This window comes from Aspergillus homomorphus (genome assembly GCF_003184865.1).
Source record: "Aspergillus homomorphus CBS 101889 unplaced genomic scaffold BO97scaffold_36, whole genome shotgun sequence".
Classification (NCBI taxonomy): Eukaryota; Fungi; Ascomycota; class Eurotiomycetes; order Eurotiales; family Aspergillaceae; genus Aspergillus; species Aspergillus homomorphus.
This window is the reverse complement of record NW_020291922.1, coordinates 111,798-126,269: the sequence shown is the minus strand read 5'-3', so window position 1 is coordinate 126,269 and position 14,472 is coordinate 111,798. Positions and strand designations below refer to the sequence as shown.

General features: G+C 51.8%; 2 protein-coding genes across 2 annotated transcripts; one reads left to right on the top strand and one right to left on the bottom strand.

Annotated features, from left to right (window-relative positions):
• Nucleotides 1–6,373: 6,373 nt before the first annotated feature.
• On the top strand, nt 6,374–12,519 carry BO97DRAFT_161398 (1,3-beta-glucan synthase). The gene is made up of 3 exons (XM_025690229.1): nt 6,374–6,517; nt 6,601–6,777; nt 6,847–12,519. The coding sequence occupies exons 2-3, from the start codon at nt 6,638–6,640 to the stop codon at nt 12,428–12,430; spliced, it is 5,724 nt and encodes a 1,907-aa protein (XP_025548768.1). The 5' UTR covers nt 6,374–6,517; nt 6,601–6,637; the 3' UTR covers nt 12,431–12,519.
• A 988-nt stretch (nt 12,520–13,507) lies between these two features.
• On the bottom strand, nt 13,508–14,210 carry BO97DRAFT_407551 (uncharacterized protein). The gene has a single exon (XM_025695665.1). It carries the CDS (start codon nt 14,079–14,081, stop codon nt 13,893–13,895), a length of 189 nt encoding a protein of 62 aa, XP_025548767.1. The 5' UTR covers nt 14,082–14,210; the 3' UTR covers nt 13,508–13,892.
• Between the last annotated feature and the right edge of the window lie 262 nt (nt 14,211–14,472).

Sequence of the window (14,472 nt, the reverse complement as noted above, 5' to 3'; positions counted from 1 at the left end):
ACCAAACTGCGATACCGAGCGCGGAAAGGCCACCGCGAAAGGTGCGCAACATGAGAGGAGGTAAGAGATAGAACAGTCGCACATCGACGGAGATGGACTACGGTCAATCGCAGCAGTGGTCGCATTCGGATCGTCCTGGTACACAGGACTATATCGGCCCATGAAATCTATTTCAACCTGGTTGTCATACTTGTAGATGGTGGTCCCAGCTCAAAGGGATAGCATCCCCAGACAGCACCGCGCCGCAGTCGATGTGGCAAAGTCATCCATAATGACCGGTAGAAGATGCCGATGCGACATCCTCTAGGGTTGAATCACCATGCGACGATCCTTTCTTTTCCCGTCAGTGGAACTGTCCTAGCCGGCAGCGCACTCACCACCTTGAATGGAGTCTGGAGTATCGGAAATCTCAAACTAGTCGCGTCGCGAGCCGGTTCGCACAGATGATCATCGCACCTTAAACCAAAAGACCAACAGAGAATGGCTATTATACTTGAAAGATGCACGACTGATCCGAACAGAACCCCGTACCGCACTTTGTTGGCGGGTAACCTATCCATTGCATATGTGGCGTCGCGTTGTCGAAAACGGTCACCATGGGAGTTACAGGAGCACCTGGCACAGAGGTCTGTCTGCTTCGTAAGCGTGTCGCCGTGTGTACGAAACCAGGTGAACAGCTAACTAATCATTTTCCGAATCGTCGAGGATAGGTTTGTCAGCGTTGTACGTGGCGAGACCAGTGAACTAAATGAAATAACGAATCATTAGGGAATAGGGAAGTGATAGCGTGACGGGGCGGGGGAAGTCAATCAGGCGAGATGAAACCTGAAACATGGCCCCCCTTTTTTACTCCCATCCATCCTTCGACCGGGCCGGACCACACAATCAAGTTCTCAATCAACTTCGTCGCGGATATTGCCACCCGCTTTGTAGTCCCATCCGATTGGTGTTCGGCTACATCTCATGCTCCATTTGCCCACAGCCACTTCTGCATCTAGTGCCCTGTCGTGTCTGGACATTGGCCCATTCAATCGCTGTTGAAACCTGCTCCCTGCTAGGTAAGTGTCCTGAATACTATGAACACCCCACAACCGAATGAAGCAGGGCTTTAGGATGGGATTGGGATTACTGCTTGCGGTCGCATATCCCGCAAACTAGTACGGAGTCGTTGGAGGGGTGAAATTATTGGGGGAGGGGAAAGGGGCATTGACGAGGTGACCATGGTGGGTGAGATAGAGCCCCCCCTCCGCTCATCAGGGGTGGTTTTGGGGGAAAGGGTTCATCTGATGCCATTGAACTGATGTTGATCCTGCTAGGAGGGGACGTCTTATCATCTACTTATAGAGTCGCATGACAGACACTCAAGAACGACCCTGCAACTTGGGTTGCTGTCTTGCCCTGTCCTGTAGGTTCCTGATCTGCTGCAAGGGCAAGGAAGATATAAATGGAACGGGCAGACTTCCATCTATCTTGCATATCACCCCCCCCGGGCAGCTGCCAAACAGCTGGCGGACCATCCCACCCGGCTAGTATTGCGCTATAGTATTCTCTTGAGGTTCTAGGTCCAGTGAACCCTTTATTTTAATCTATGCGATGAAGATCACTATACTGCTAGAGGGCTAACTATCAAGAAGGGAGAACCGTAACCAGCAACTATTTTTTTTTTCGTGTGTTGAGGCTGGTCGGTTCCATGGCTACTGCCTGGTTGGCTCCCGGATCAAAAAATATTTGCATATTTTTGGAACCCTGATTCAGCCCATCCATCCATACAATCAACAATCATCCAACCCACGCAGGCGGAAGAACGTTTAGACCACCATAAATTTGCTTGGCTGCAGCCAACTGATAGCCTGATCTGGATTGGGGGGGAGAGAGATATCGAAGAGACCAGTTATCGTGGACGTTTCCCTCCCACCGATGCCGATGTCATCATGGATCTTACGTAGCTGGTGGGGCCGGCTACGCTTTTAGTTGAGCTTCTGACCTTCTCACAAATAACAGGACTGTCTTTGGGATACCGTGGCCGCGACGATTGAATTTCGGTACTTACTCATGGGCTGGCCATTGATATTGTTTTCCATTCCCTCAATGGGGTCTTTTTTTAGAGACGGGTTTCTCTTTCCTTAGGCGAGGAGCTGCAGCCAGAATATATTCACTTTTCTTCCCTTCTTTCCATACTATCGCCAATGGCCCGGACATAGGTTTCGACTTCGTCAATAGTGGGAGGTCGGGGAGTTGGTCCGTTCGTCCGTCCGTCCAGGGAAGATGGGTTGGTTAATAGTAATTAATACCTTAAGTTTGAATATGTCTCCACAATCTCATCTCCCTTTATCTACGAGTAAAAGGCTGGAAAGGCTGGAAGCCTGGAAGAGAGGGCCGGGAGGCTGGAACAACAAGCCAGAAGTACAAGTTACACCTGTCGATCATGCAGCTGATTAGTTGATTATGGAGCACAAACTACAAGTGCCTCCCTTCCCTTTTACCAATAGGAATTCAACGTTTCATTGGAGTTCAAAAAGGGCAGACACCAAACAGCAAGAAAAACAGCCACCGCAATCAAGGCTTAAAGTTGGGTCTTGTTTTCTTTTGGGGTGTGGGGGCATTTTCCATCCTTCTCCTACGCCGCCGCCGCCGCCGCCGCCCCTCTCCCCTGCCCGTCTGCGCAATCTGAGTGGCTTGCGCCTTTACATTTGGCGGATTGTTTTGTTTGTTTGCAAATATTACATGCCGCTACGAGTGGACGTACAGTAATTCTCCTCGTACGGTCGGAACCTACTCTGCAGGTATCCCGAAGGTAAGTTTCAAATCGCTTACAGTGGTTTGAAGACGTGTCTGGCTCTCTGTCTGTCTGCCTGTCGGTTATCGGTCTTATCTGGATCGCAACGGTTGACAAGTGTAGAGTTATCGATCGGACAGCTCGGGATGTAAGGATCCTGAAGAAGGAGACTGTTGTCTCACTATCTATCGCATTTCCTTATGCTAGCGAACTCCAGAGGAAGAGTTAGACTCGAGCGACAAGTCAATCACAGTGTGTTCATGGGCATCTTCCCCAGAAATAGCTTTCAATGATCTGAACCTATCCCCATCAACGATCGCAATCCAGTAGTGCATCCCTTGATCGTTGAGTAGATCTCTTCTGCAGGCAATCGCGGGTTCCCTCAGGGTCAGAAGAGTGGCTCTCTTGTCACTGCTGTCTTAGATGCACCCCCCATCTGCAATGCTTAAGAATAGATAAGTATGGAGCGCGGAGTCGATCTTTGGTCTTTCCAGTGCATTGGCGAACCCCCGCCCGCTCTCCCCCGACAGAGCTGAGCTGACCTGCTTCTTCTTGTTGCAGTAGGCGAGAATTCGGAATGTAATGTATCTGCCGCGAACCCTCGAACCGGTCACCAGGGAACCAATCCTCGAAACTCAATGCAAGTCTCCCGCAGGAATTGGCTTCACAGACCACGTTGTCCCCCTTTTTTTATTTTATGCTTAGGGTTGGTGTACAGTACGGATGTTCAGAAACTTTAGAAAATGGTATTGGTGGGTTGTCCAGACCACCTCCAGGCATCTCCCCCCCCATTCTTTGGATAGACTTGATGTGCAGCCGCTGTCACTGGATAAGTTTCGTGCCCACTGACTGGGGCCCGGGGCTATATTCGATCCAGCTGGTAATTCCGGAGCTTGGTTCTGGCAGCCACTTTGGCCTGTCAGAAACGGCCCTCCTTCCATAACGAAGGCCAATGTGTCCCTCTTCTGTGTAATGATAGGTGTGGCAAAGGAGACAGGAAGAAAAAAGATATAATTGGAAAGAAAAAGTCGGATTTCGCTGTCTGCCTTACTCAGCGGCATTGGGTCGAAGCAGCAAATTATGTAGGCTGTATGCTTCCTTATGCGTGTGGGCTCGTGGCGAAATAGTGAAGTACAACGCATAGAGCTTTTTTTCTTCTTTCCCTTTTTGTTGCTCGATGATTTCTTGTTTTTGCGTTGCATTGATCTGTATGGATTTGGCAGCGATAGGTACCCAAGCTCTATTCGTGGACGCAGGCGATAGTTATGATCGGTAGTTCATGCCATCAGGTTGATTGGAAATGCGACTGCGCGCCAGAAAAGTGTGTGCCTATTCTTGTCTTGCACTGATGGTCATGTTACTGTTACTCTACGGGCAATGGACAATTTGTGCTTGCTTCCTTCGAGCCGGAGTATATCTGCAGGAAGTGCCAACATTCATGTGCTTGCTTAGTCGAGGGGAGGATACCATGGCGAAGGAACTATGAGGAGGCGCGATTTAAGAAACGGAGCTCCATAGCATGAAGCTGTTGCAATAATCCTCCTCTGAGGGTCCCATCGAACCAAAGACCACAATAAACAACCAGCCAGCCCCGGCGACGCATTCGTGACCTTGCCACTATGATATTCTAAGGATATGGACTGGTGGTTGGCTGTTACGGGCGGGTTGAGGAATGGCGATGGTTCATGATTCATCCCTTCATGCCGAGGGGGAGAGCAATGTAGGTAAGTAGGTCGGTCCAAGACAGCAAGTATACACTTACAATACTACATATAATACACCAATACCACCACCTCTCTCACAGTTCGGTACGATCCGGGTAATTTTCCTATTCCCTGGCCTTGAGTGTGGGTCGGGGGCTTCAGGGGCCGTCGCTGATTTCCATGGATTCCGAACGAACCACACAGTACGTATCTCCGGACGACTCTTGTCCACTTGTTGCAGATTTCGATGCCGGTAAGCCTCCGTCGAACTTGTGTGTGTGTGTGTGTGTCCACTCCAGGCTTCAGAGGAGAATCATGGTTCGAAGTGGCTTCTAGCTACGTCAGTTGGATCGGATTGTCTCCATCCTGCCATGTACTGGACTGCTGCATTCGGTTATACCAAGGACAGGGCTCAGTTGGTTTTCTATGGACACCATGTGGTGGTTTCTTCGGGAAGGCGAATTGTCGGGGCTCTTCTACGCGTACTCACATTCGGCAGATGTGGCACCCGGGGAGGTTTCAACCACGGTCTCTGAGGGACCTTACTAGAGCACAGTAGACTGATAAGTTATTAGGAAGGATACATAGTAAGCAGTTAGGGACTGTCGGCCTGTTTTGAAGCCAATGGCCAAGAAGCTTTTCGCTGATCCAGCCTCTACTTAATGGTCGAAATAATGCTGAGAGGTGAGGTGGTGGTCAGTACTTGGTACCTGCTGGGATGGATAAGTGTAGGTGACTGGGAAAGTGGATAAGATGAATGGTGGTGGTGGTGGGTAATGTACCTAATACTAGGTAAGCTTGACTGACTGTTTTTACTTGTCTTAATACACTGGCTCTGTGTTTTGCATATATTCAACATACCGAAATGTGGTAAGAAATGGTAAATACCAGGTACACTGCAGTATCCTCCCATGGAACATTACGTGGGGAGTTCCTGGTTGGCTGCATATCCCCGCCCTGGTCTGGCTGACCGGACATATTTACCACTAGTCCAGGAGGAATCGTTTTTTTTTTTTTTTTTTTTTTTTTTTTTTTTTTTTTTTTTTTTTTTTTTTTTTTTTTTTTTTTTTTTTTTTTCACAACCCCCCCCCCCCCCCCCCCCCCCCCTTCCCAGTCTCTCTCTCTCTCTCTCCCACACACTCTGCCCCCTCCCCTTGTCCCTCTCCCCCCCCAAATCCTAGGGAAGGAGAAAAAAAAAGGCCTAGAGAAACCCGAGAAAAGGTCCTACTTGGGTTAAGAGGAGAAAAAGAAACAGTGAGAGACTGACTGGCCCAGTAAAAGTAGCGCCAGTGCTATCTTCCCTGCTTGTCGGTCAATCAATTCCCTTTTTCACCACTACCCGTCCAACTCAAGCCTCCTCTAACCGTCCTTCGCTCTGGGTCTTTTCCTTCTCTTCGTTCTCTCTTGCTTCTCTCTTCCCTAACCTCTTCCTTTTTTTCTTTTCGGTTCCCTGTCTTGTTCACTCTTTTGTTCTTATCATCCCCTCCCCCCCAAAACACACCCACCCACCCACACCACCATCCACCCCCCCAAGTCACCCAACCACTTTTCCTGCCAGGAAAACGCGACTTGGCTCCCTTCCTTCTTTCTGATTCTTTCGTTTGAGGAAAGAAGAGGGAGGTCTTGCTTGAACCGAGACGGACAGGTTCGACCTGCAACACGCCGGTCATTGACGCCTCCAGCTCTCGGTCGCCCTCCCCCTTTAGTTTCATTTCGACTACTTGGCTTGACCATTCCACTCGTTTGACAAACGGTCTTCAATTAACGATAACGCCGGCTTCGACCCCACACGAGTCGGCCTCACTACAAAACAATCAATCGTTTTCGGTTCGAGTTTGAATCACTTCTACACCGTTCAACTGTCGGGGACTGGTGCCTCCAGGGGACAAAAAGCGCTCTCGGTTTTGGTGTACTCGACGTGTTTCGACACCCTTTTCGATCTTTAAAGCGAACGGATCATAGCGGAAATTCGACTGCCTGTTATATGCTCCAGCCATCGGGATTACTTTCAGTTAATTTTTAATGGGTCATTGTTCATGTAAGTCTGACCACGACCGCCCGCTGACGGGTTGCTCCTTGCTCGCCATGAACACAGAAACTCACGACTCGCTATCTTGATAGAATCTTTTCGAAGACTCTGTGATTGTGGCACGTCAAAATGTCCGGTTATCCCGCAGGAGGCCACTACGAGGAGGGCTACGGCCACCACCAGGAACATGGTGACTCCTACTACCAAGACGAACATGGCCAGGCTTATTATGATCATGAAAATTATGGCGATAGTTACTATGATAGAGGGTATGTATCCCTAGTCTCTCCTTCTGCATAATTACCCCCCCTCAAGGATTCGAATTGACTTTTGGCCAGTAATAGCAACTATTATAATGCCGAGGGAGGTCAAGGATATCAACAGGAAGGCGGTTACTATGATGCTGGCCACCAAGACGACTACTACGGTGACCAGTACTATGACCAAGGAAATAATGGTGGCAGGGGAAGACGTCGTGGCGACTCCGAAGAAGACTCCGAAACGTTCAGCGACTTCACCATGAGATCCGAGACTGCCCGGGCCGCCGATATGGATTACTACGGCCGGGGGGATGAGCGTTATAACAGTTACGCCGACAGCCAGTACGGTGGTCGCGGCGGATATGGCGGTTATCGCCCCCCATCCTCCCAGGTCTCCTATGGTGCCAATCGATCCTCCGGAGCCTCCACCCCCGTGTACGGCATGGACTACGGCGGTGCTCTGCCTGCCGGCCAGCGCTCGCGGGAGCCCTTCCCGGCCTGGGCCTCGGATGGGCAGGTGCCCGTCTCCAAGGAGGAAATCGAGGATATCTTTATCGACCTGGTCAACAAGTTCGGTTTCCAGCGGGACAGCATGCGTAACATGTACGACCACTTGATGACACAGCTGGACTCCCGAGCTTCTCGTATGACCCCCAACCAGGCTCTTCTGTCGCTCCACGCCGACTACATTGGTGGTGACAATGCAAACTACCGTCGCTGGTACTTTGCCGCTCACTTGGATCTGGATGACGCCGTTGGATTTGCAAACATGAAGCTCGGAAAGGCGGATCGTAAGACGAGAAAAGCCCGTGCCGCGGCCAAGAAGGCTGCCCAGCAGAACCCCGAGAATGTCGAAGAGAACCTCGAGGCTCTGGAGGGAGATAACAGTCTCGAAGCTGCCGAATATCGGTGGAAGACGCGGATGAACCGCATGTCTCAGCACGACAGAGTGCGCCAAATCGCACTTTACCTGCTGTGCTGGGGTGAAGCCAACCAGGTCCGTTTCTTGCCGGAATGTATCTGCTTTATTTTCAAGTGCGCAGACGACTACTACAGCTCTCCCGAGTGCCAGAACCGGGTCGAGCCGGTAGAGGAGCTCACTTACCTCAATGAGATCATCACGCCGCTGTACCAATTCTGCCGTGATCAAGGTTACGAGATCTCCGATGGCAAGTACGTTCGTCGCGAGCGCGATCACGACAAGATCATTGGTTACGATGATATGAACCAGCTGTTCTGGTACCCCGAGGGTATCGAGCGTATCTCTTTCGAGGATAAGACTCGTCTGGTAGACGTTCCGCCCGCGGAGAGATGGACCAAGTTGAAGGACGTGGACTGGAAGAAGGCCTTCTTCAAGACCTACCGCGAGACTCGTTCGTGGTTCCACTTGATCACCAACTTCAACCGTATCTGGGTCATCCATCTTGGTGCTTTCTGGTTCTTCACTGCTTACAACTCCCCGACTCTTTACACCCACAACTACCAACAACAGCTGAACAACAAGCCACCAGGCTCTTTTCAATGGTCTTCTGTTGCTTTCGGTGGTGCCCTGGTCTCATTCATCCAAATCATGGCTACTATCTGTGAATGGCTGTATGTTCCTCGCCGTTGGGCTGGCGCGCAGCATCTCACCAAGCGTTTGTTCTTCCTCCTGGCTGTCTTCATCGTCAATCTCGCCCCCGGTGTTGTTGTCTTCGGATTCAAGAATACAATTGGGGAGACCATTGCTCTTGTCATTGGTATCGTCCATTTCTTCATCGCATTGGCAACCTTCTTTTTCTTCTCCGTCATGCCGCTTGGCGGTCTCTTCGGCAGTTACTTGAAGAAGCACGGACGTCAATACGTTGCCAGTCAGACTTTCACTGCCAGTTTCCCCCGGCTCAGCGGTAATGACATGTGGATGTCTTACGGTCTGTGGATTTGCGTTTTCGGTGCCAAGCTGGTCGAATCCTACTTCTTCCTGACCCTGTCACTGAAGGATCCTATTCGCATTCTGTCTCCCATGCGCATCCACCAATGTACTGGTGTCACTTACATTCCGAACGTCCTCTGTCACGTTCAGCCTCAGATTCTCCTCGGTCTAATGTTCTTCATGGACTTGACCCTCTTCTTCCTGGATAGTTACCTGTGGTATGTCATCTGTAACACGATCTTCTCTGTTGCCAGGTCTTTCTACCTTGGTGTCTCGATCTGGTCGCCCTGGAGAAACGTGTTCTCTCGTCTGCCCAAGCGTATCTACTCGAAGGTGCTTGCAACTACCGACATGGAAATCAAGTACAAGCCAAAGGTTCTCATTTCCCAGGTGTGGAACGCCATCATCATCTCCATGTACAGAGAGCATCTTCTGGCCATTGATCACGTCCAGAAGCTTCTCTACCACCAGGTCCCCTCCGAGGTTGAAGGCAAACGCACTCTTCGTGCCCCTACTTTCTTCGTCTCCCAGGAAGATCAGTCTTTCAAGACCGAATTCTTCCCTGCTGGTAGCGAGGCTGAACGCCGTATCTCCTTCTTCGCCCAGTCTCTGTCCACGCCCATGCCGGAGCCTCTCCCCGTTGACAACATGCCCACCTTCACTGTTCTCATTCCTCACTACGGTGAGAAGATTCTGTTGTCTCTCCGTGAAATTATCCGTGAAGATGAGCCTTACTCTCGTGTCACTCTGCTCGAGTACCTCAAGCAACTCCACCCCCACGAGTGGGATTGTTTCGTCAAGGATACCAAGATCCTGGCTGATGAGACTTCGCAATTCAACGGTGACCAAGAGAAGAGCGAGAAGGATGCTCAGAAGAGCAAGATCGATGATCTTCCCTTCTACTGCATTGGTTTCAAATCCGCCGCCCCCGAGTACACTCTCCGTACCCGTATCTGGTCCTCGCTCCGCTCTCAGACTCTGTACAGAACCATCTCTGGTTTCATGAACTTCAGCCGCGCCATCAAGCTCCTGTATCGTGTTGAAAACCCCGAAGTGGTCCAGATGTTCGGTGGTAACTCCGAGAAGCTTGAGCGTGAGCTCGAGCGGATGGCCCGCCGCAAGTTCAAGATCTGTGTCTCCATGCAGCGTTATGCCAAGTTCAACAAGGAAGAGCGCGAAAACACCGAGTTCCTTCTGCGTGCCTACCCTGATCTTCAGATTGCTTACCTCGACGAGGAGCCTCCCACCGAGGAGGGCGAAGAGCCTCGCCTGTATTCTGCCCTGATCGACGGACACTGTGAGCTTCTCGACAACGGAATGCGCAAGCCTAAGTTCAGGATTCAGCTCTCTGGTAACCCAATTCTCGGTGACGGAAAGTCCGACAACCAGAATCACTCCATCATCTTCTACCGCGGTGAATACATCCAGGTCATTGACGCTAACCAGGACAACTACCTGGAAGAGTGCTTGAAGATTCGCAGTGTCCTTGCTGAATTTGAGGAGCTGACCACCGACAACGTTTCCCCTTACACCCCTGGTGTTCCCTCTGCTAACACGACTCCGGTTGCCATCCTCGGTGCCCGTGAATACATTTTCTCCGAGAGCGTGGGTGTCCTCGGTGACGTCGCTGCCAGTAAGGAACAGACATTCGGTACTTTGTTCGCCCGTACTCTTGCCCAGATTGGCGGAAAGCTGCACTATGGTCACCCTGATTTCTTGAACGGTATTTTCATGACTACTCGTGGTGGTATCTCTAAGGCTCAGAAGGGTCTGCACCTGAACGAGGATATTTACGCTGGTATGACCGTCTTGCTCCGTGGTGGACGCATCAAGCACTGTGAATACTTCCAGTGTGGTAAGGGTCGTGATCTTGGTTTTGGCTCCATTCTGAACTTCACCACCAAGATCGGTACTGGTATGGGTGAGCAGATGCTGTCCAGAGAATACTACTATCTCGGAACCCAGCTGCCCCTCGATCGCTTTCTGTCTTTCTACTATGCTCACCCTGGTTTCCACATCAACAACATGTTCATCATGCTGTCTGTGCAGATGTTCATGATTGTCCTCGTCAACCTGGGTGCCCTGAGACATGAGACGATCACCTGCAGATACGACTCCAACTTGCCGATTACCGATCCTCTCCGCCCCACGTACTGTGCCGACCTGACGCCCATCGTGAACTGGGTCAACCGCTGCGTTATTTCCATCTTCATCGTCTTCTTCATCTCCTTCGTTCCTTTGGCTGTTCAAGAACTGACTGAGAGAGGTGTGTGGCGTATGGCGACCCGTCTGGCCAAGCACTTCGGTTCCTTCTCTTTCATGTTCGAGGTGTTCGTCTGTCAAATTTATGCCAACGCTGTCCACCAGAACCTTTCCTTCGGTGGTGCTCGTTATATCGGTACCGGCCGTGGTTTTGCAACGGCTCGTATCCCCTTCGGTGTGCTCTACTCGCGTTTCGCCGGTCCTTCCATCTACGCCGGTTCTCGTCAACTTCTGATGCTTCTTTTTGCCACCTCCACCGTTTGGACGGCGTCCCTGATCTGGTTCTGGGTTTCACTGTTGGCCTTGGTCATCTCGCCCTTCTTGTTCAACCCTCACCAGTTCGCCTGGCACGATTTCTTCATCGACTACCGTGACTACATCCGTTGGCTCTCTCGTGGTAACTCCCGCTCGCACGCTTCCTCCTGGATCGCCTTCTGCCGCTTGTCTCGTACGCGTATCACCGGTTACAAGCGCAAGCTGTTGGGTGTTCCCTCGGAGAAGGGTTCCGGTGACGTTCCCAGAGCTCGCATCTCGAACATTTTCTTCAGTGAAATCATCGCTCCCCTGGTCGTCGTTGGTGTTACCCTGGTTCCTTACCTGTACATCAACTCCAGGACCGGTATCTCCAACGACAACAAGCACGCCTCTAACGCCATTATCCGTATTGCCATCGTTGCCTTCGGTCCGGTTGGTATCAACGCCGGTGTTGCGGGTATGTTCTTTGGCATGGCTTGTTGTATGGGTCCGCTCTTGGGCATGTGCTGCAAGAAGTTCGGTGCTGTCTTGGCTGCTATTGCCCACGCTATCGCTGTCATTGTTCTTCTGGCCATTTTCGAGGTCATGTTCTTCCTCGAGGGTTGGTCTTGGCCCAGATGTGTCATGGGAATGATTGCCATGGCCGCCATCCAACGGTTCTTCTACAAGCTCGTCATCGCCCTTGCCCTCACAAGAGAATTCAAGAATGACCAGTCCAACATCGCCTGGTGGACCGGTAAGTGGTACAGCATGGGATGGCACACTCTGTCCCAGCCTGGTCGTGAATTCTTGTGTAAGATCACCGAATTGGGCTACTTCTCCGCCGATTTCGTCCTGGGCCACATCCTTTTGTTCGTCATGTTGCCTGCGCTCTGCATGCCTTACGTTGACAAGTTCCACTCGGTCATTCTCTTCTGGCTGCGCCCTAGTCGCCAGATTCGTCCTCCCATCTATTCCCTGAAGCAGTCCAAGCTTCGCAAGCGGAGAGTCGTTCGTTTTGCCATCTTGTATTTCACGATGCTGGTTATCTTCCTCATTCTCCTCATTGCCCCTCTTGTCGCTCGTAACCAGAACATCAACTTGGGTTCGGCACTTCCCATGAACCTCATGCAGCCCATCGACAAGGACAACAACGACACGATTGCCAGTTATACCGGACGGGGTCTTCCTGTTGGGTTCTCTGGCTGGACTCCCACCAACCCGGCGGCTACCAGCACTGGTTCGAGCTCGTGAGGTGTCTGATGCCACATCGATTCTCATTTTATTTTCTTCTCTACCTTCTCTCATTTTTGCGAAAATGGAACATGGAAACGAGCTGTATAAAGTATTCAGCGCCTTGAAGACGCTGCCGAGTCGCATACATTTGCTTTTGTTTTATTCTCTTTGCTTCTTGAATGACACTCTGCGTCCATGCTCCTTTCTGCCGTCAACATTAATGGATCCAATATCTGTCAATTGAATTCTGTATTCTCGAGGTGTTTCCCAGTCCTTCATGTATGTTCACTAGACTTGCAAGTTTCTTTCCTGTTGTCAGCATTCATTCAATTCCTTGTATTCTTGGAGATTTATTCTCGTTGGCAATTAATGGCCCGGTGGGATGCTAATTGCAAGCCTGCCAAGCCGTAGAAATTGGCATGTAGGAGCCGTTAGCGTTGACCTAGTGGCTCCCGGAGTCCTTCGTAGTAAACGGTGGGTGTTTTTGGTCCCTGACTTGCGGGCTGACTCGCCCAGCGGTCACGCCCCCTCGGCTTACGCTATGTACTACCACAATCACACCGCCATCTTGAATCGTGCTTTCTCCATCCTTGCTCTCCCAGTAGTTATGGTCTACTGCGGCAAGCCGTCGAAGGCTTGTGAGCCCTGTCGAACGCGACGTGTGAAGGTGCAACTCCGTTTGATTTTCTCCCTATCTGTGTCCATCTGATCGTCTCTGCTAGTGCGACCTGCGACGTCCAAGATGCAGCCAGTGCCGAAACAGCGGCCGTGTTTGCAGCGGGTATCGTTCCGACATCGAGGTCAACTTCCGCAATGAGACCAACACGGTGGTCCAGAAATACCAGTCGAAACCTGCAGCGCATGCCCTGCAGCCTTCTCGACCGCAACTGCTGGCTCTCAAGTCCTTCCAGACCGTAGGAACCACTCCCTCCATCGCCATCTCCTGCTTCCTGACTCAGAACGCCGACACCATTCGCGCTGAATACCTGCTTCCGCTAGTCAACCAACCGCACTCCTCCAATCTCCTCACGACAACTCTCGAAGCCGTCAGTCTAGCCTCTCTAGCCAACGAGCAAGGCCGCCCCGACCTCCTGATCCCCGCGCGAGAGAGATATGCCCTCGCGCTGCACCACCTTAGACGGAGCCTGCGCGGCCCCGGGCACCACCCTAGTGAGCTGCCCTGTACCTTCGCATCGGTGATGCTACTGGCCCAATTCGCAGCCCTATCGGCCCCATCCCCCGAAGACGAGAGCCCCCGCGGCGCCTGGTGGTCCCGTCACATCAATGGGGCCTTCTCGATGTTAGTGACGGCGACAGCTCAAGATGAGCGTTCTTGGTTCCCCTTGTCCAATCCGACCCACAGTAGCCTATTCCAGCACCTGGTGGCCTGTCTCTTGGTGGACTGCATTCAGCGCCGCACGACCTTTTCGCCCCAGCTACGGGCGAACCTGCATGCCTGCCGGATGGTTGTTCCGGAGTTTCAGCTGCGGTTCTGGGGGCTAGTCGATCGGATGTGCGTGCTTTCGGCTGCCGAATCCCGTTCGACCCGAGACGATGACACGGGCCGCGGGTCTTTGCGTGCAGCGGAGCAGAAAGGAAGCGCGTTGCCGCGAGGTTTATTGGCCTGGTTAGCGCTGGAACGTGAGGCAGATGTGTTGATGTGCAACATGCCGCGTTCGCAGGCGTATCAGTCCCTCGCGATGGCGGAAACAGCGGAGCTGGAGCTAGACCCTCACCTTCATGTTTACCCCAGCTACAGGGTCGCGCAGACGTGGAATACCCTGCGCATGGTGCGTCTGTTCGTTGGTGAGCGAATCATCGAGCATGCTGCTGCTGCCACGGAGGAAAATGATGATTCGTGGACGCTGATGATCGCTCAAGCTAGAGAAGTGATTGCGATGATGATTCACGATATCTGTGCTAGTGTACCTGAGCACTTGCGGCATTCAGTCATCGCAGAGTCTCAGCGCCGTGAGTTGCTTTCTCGTAGCGGTTGGGCGTATTCGCTTGCTTGGCCGTTGTCGCTGGCTGGTAATTCGCCCCATTGTCATGTGGGGCTG

Bases quoted from the DNA above. Each gene is read 5' to 3' on its own strand.
- BO97DRAFT_161398 (XM_025690229.1), top strand. From the start codon at position 6,638: ATGTCCGGTTATCCCGCAGGAGGCCACTACGAGGAGGGCTACGGCCAC. The intron at 6,778-6,846 runs GTATGTATCCCT...ACTTTTGGCCAG, and splicing joins GATAGTTACTATGATAGAGG to TAATAGCAACTATTATAATG.
- BO97DRAFT_407551 (XM_025695665.1), bottom strand. From the start codon at position 14,081: ATGTTGCACATCAACACATCTGCCTCACGTTCCAGCGCTAACCAGGCC.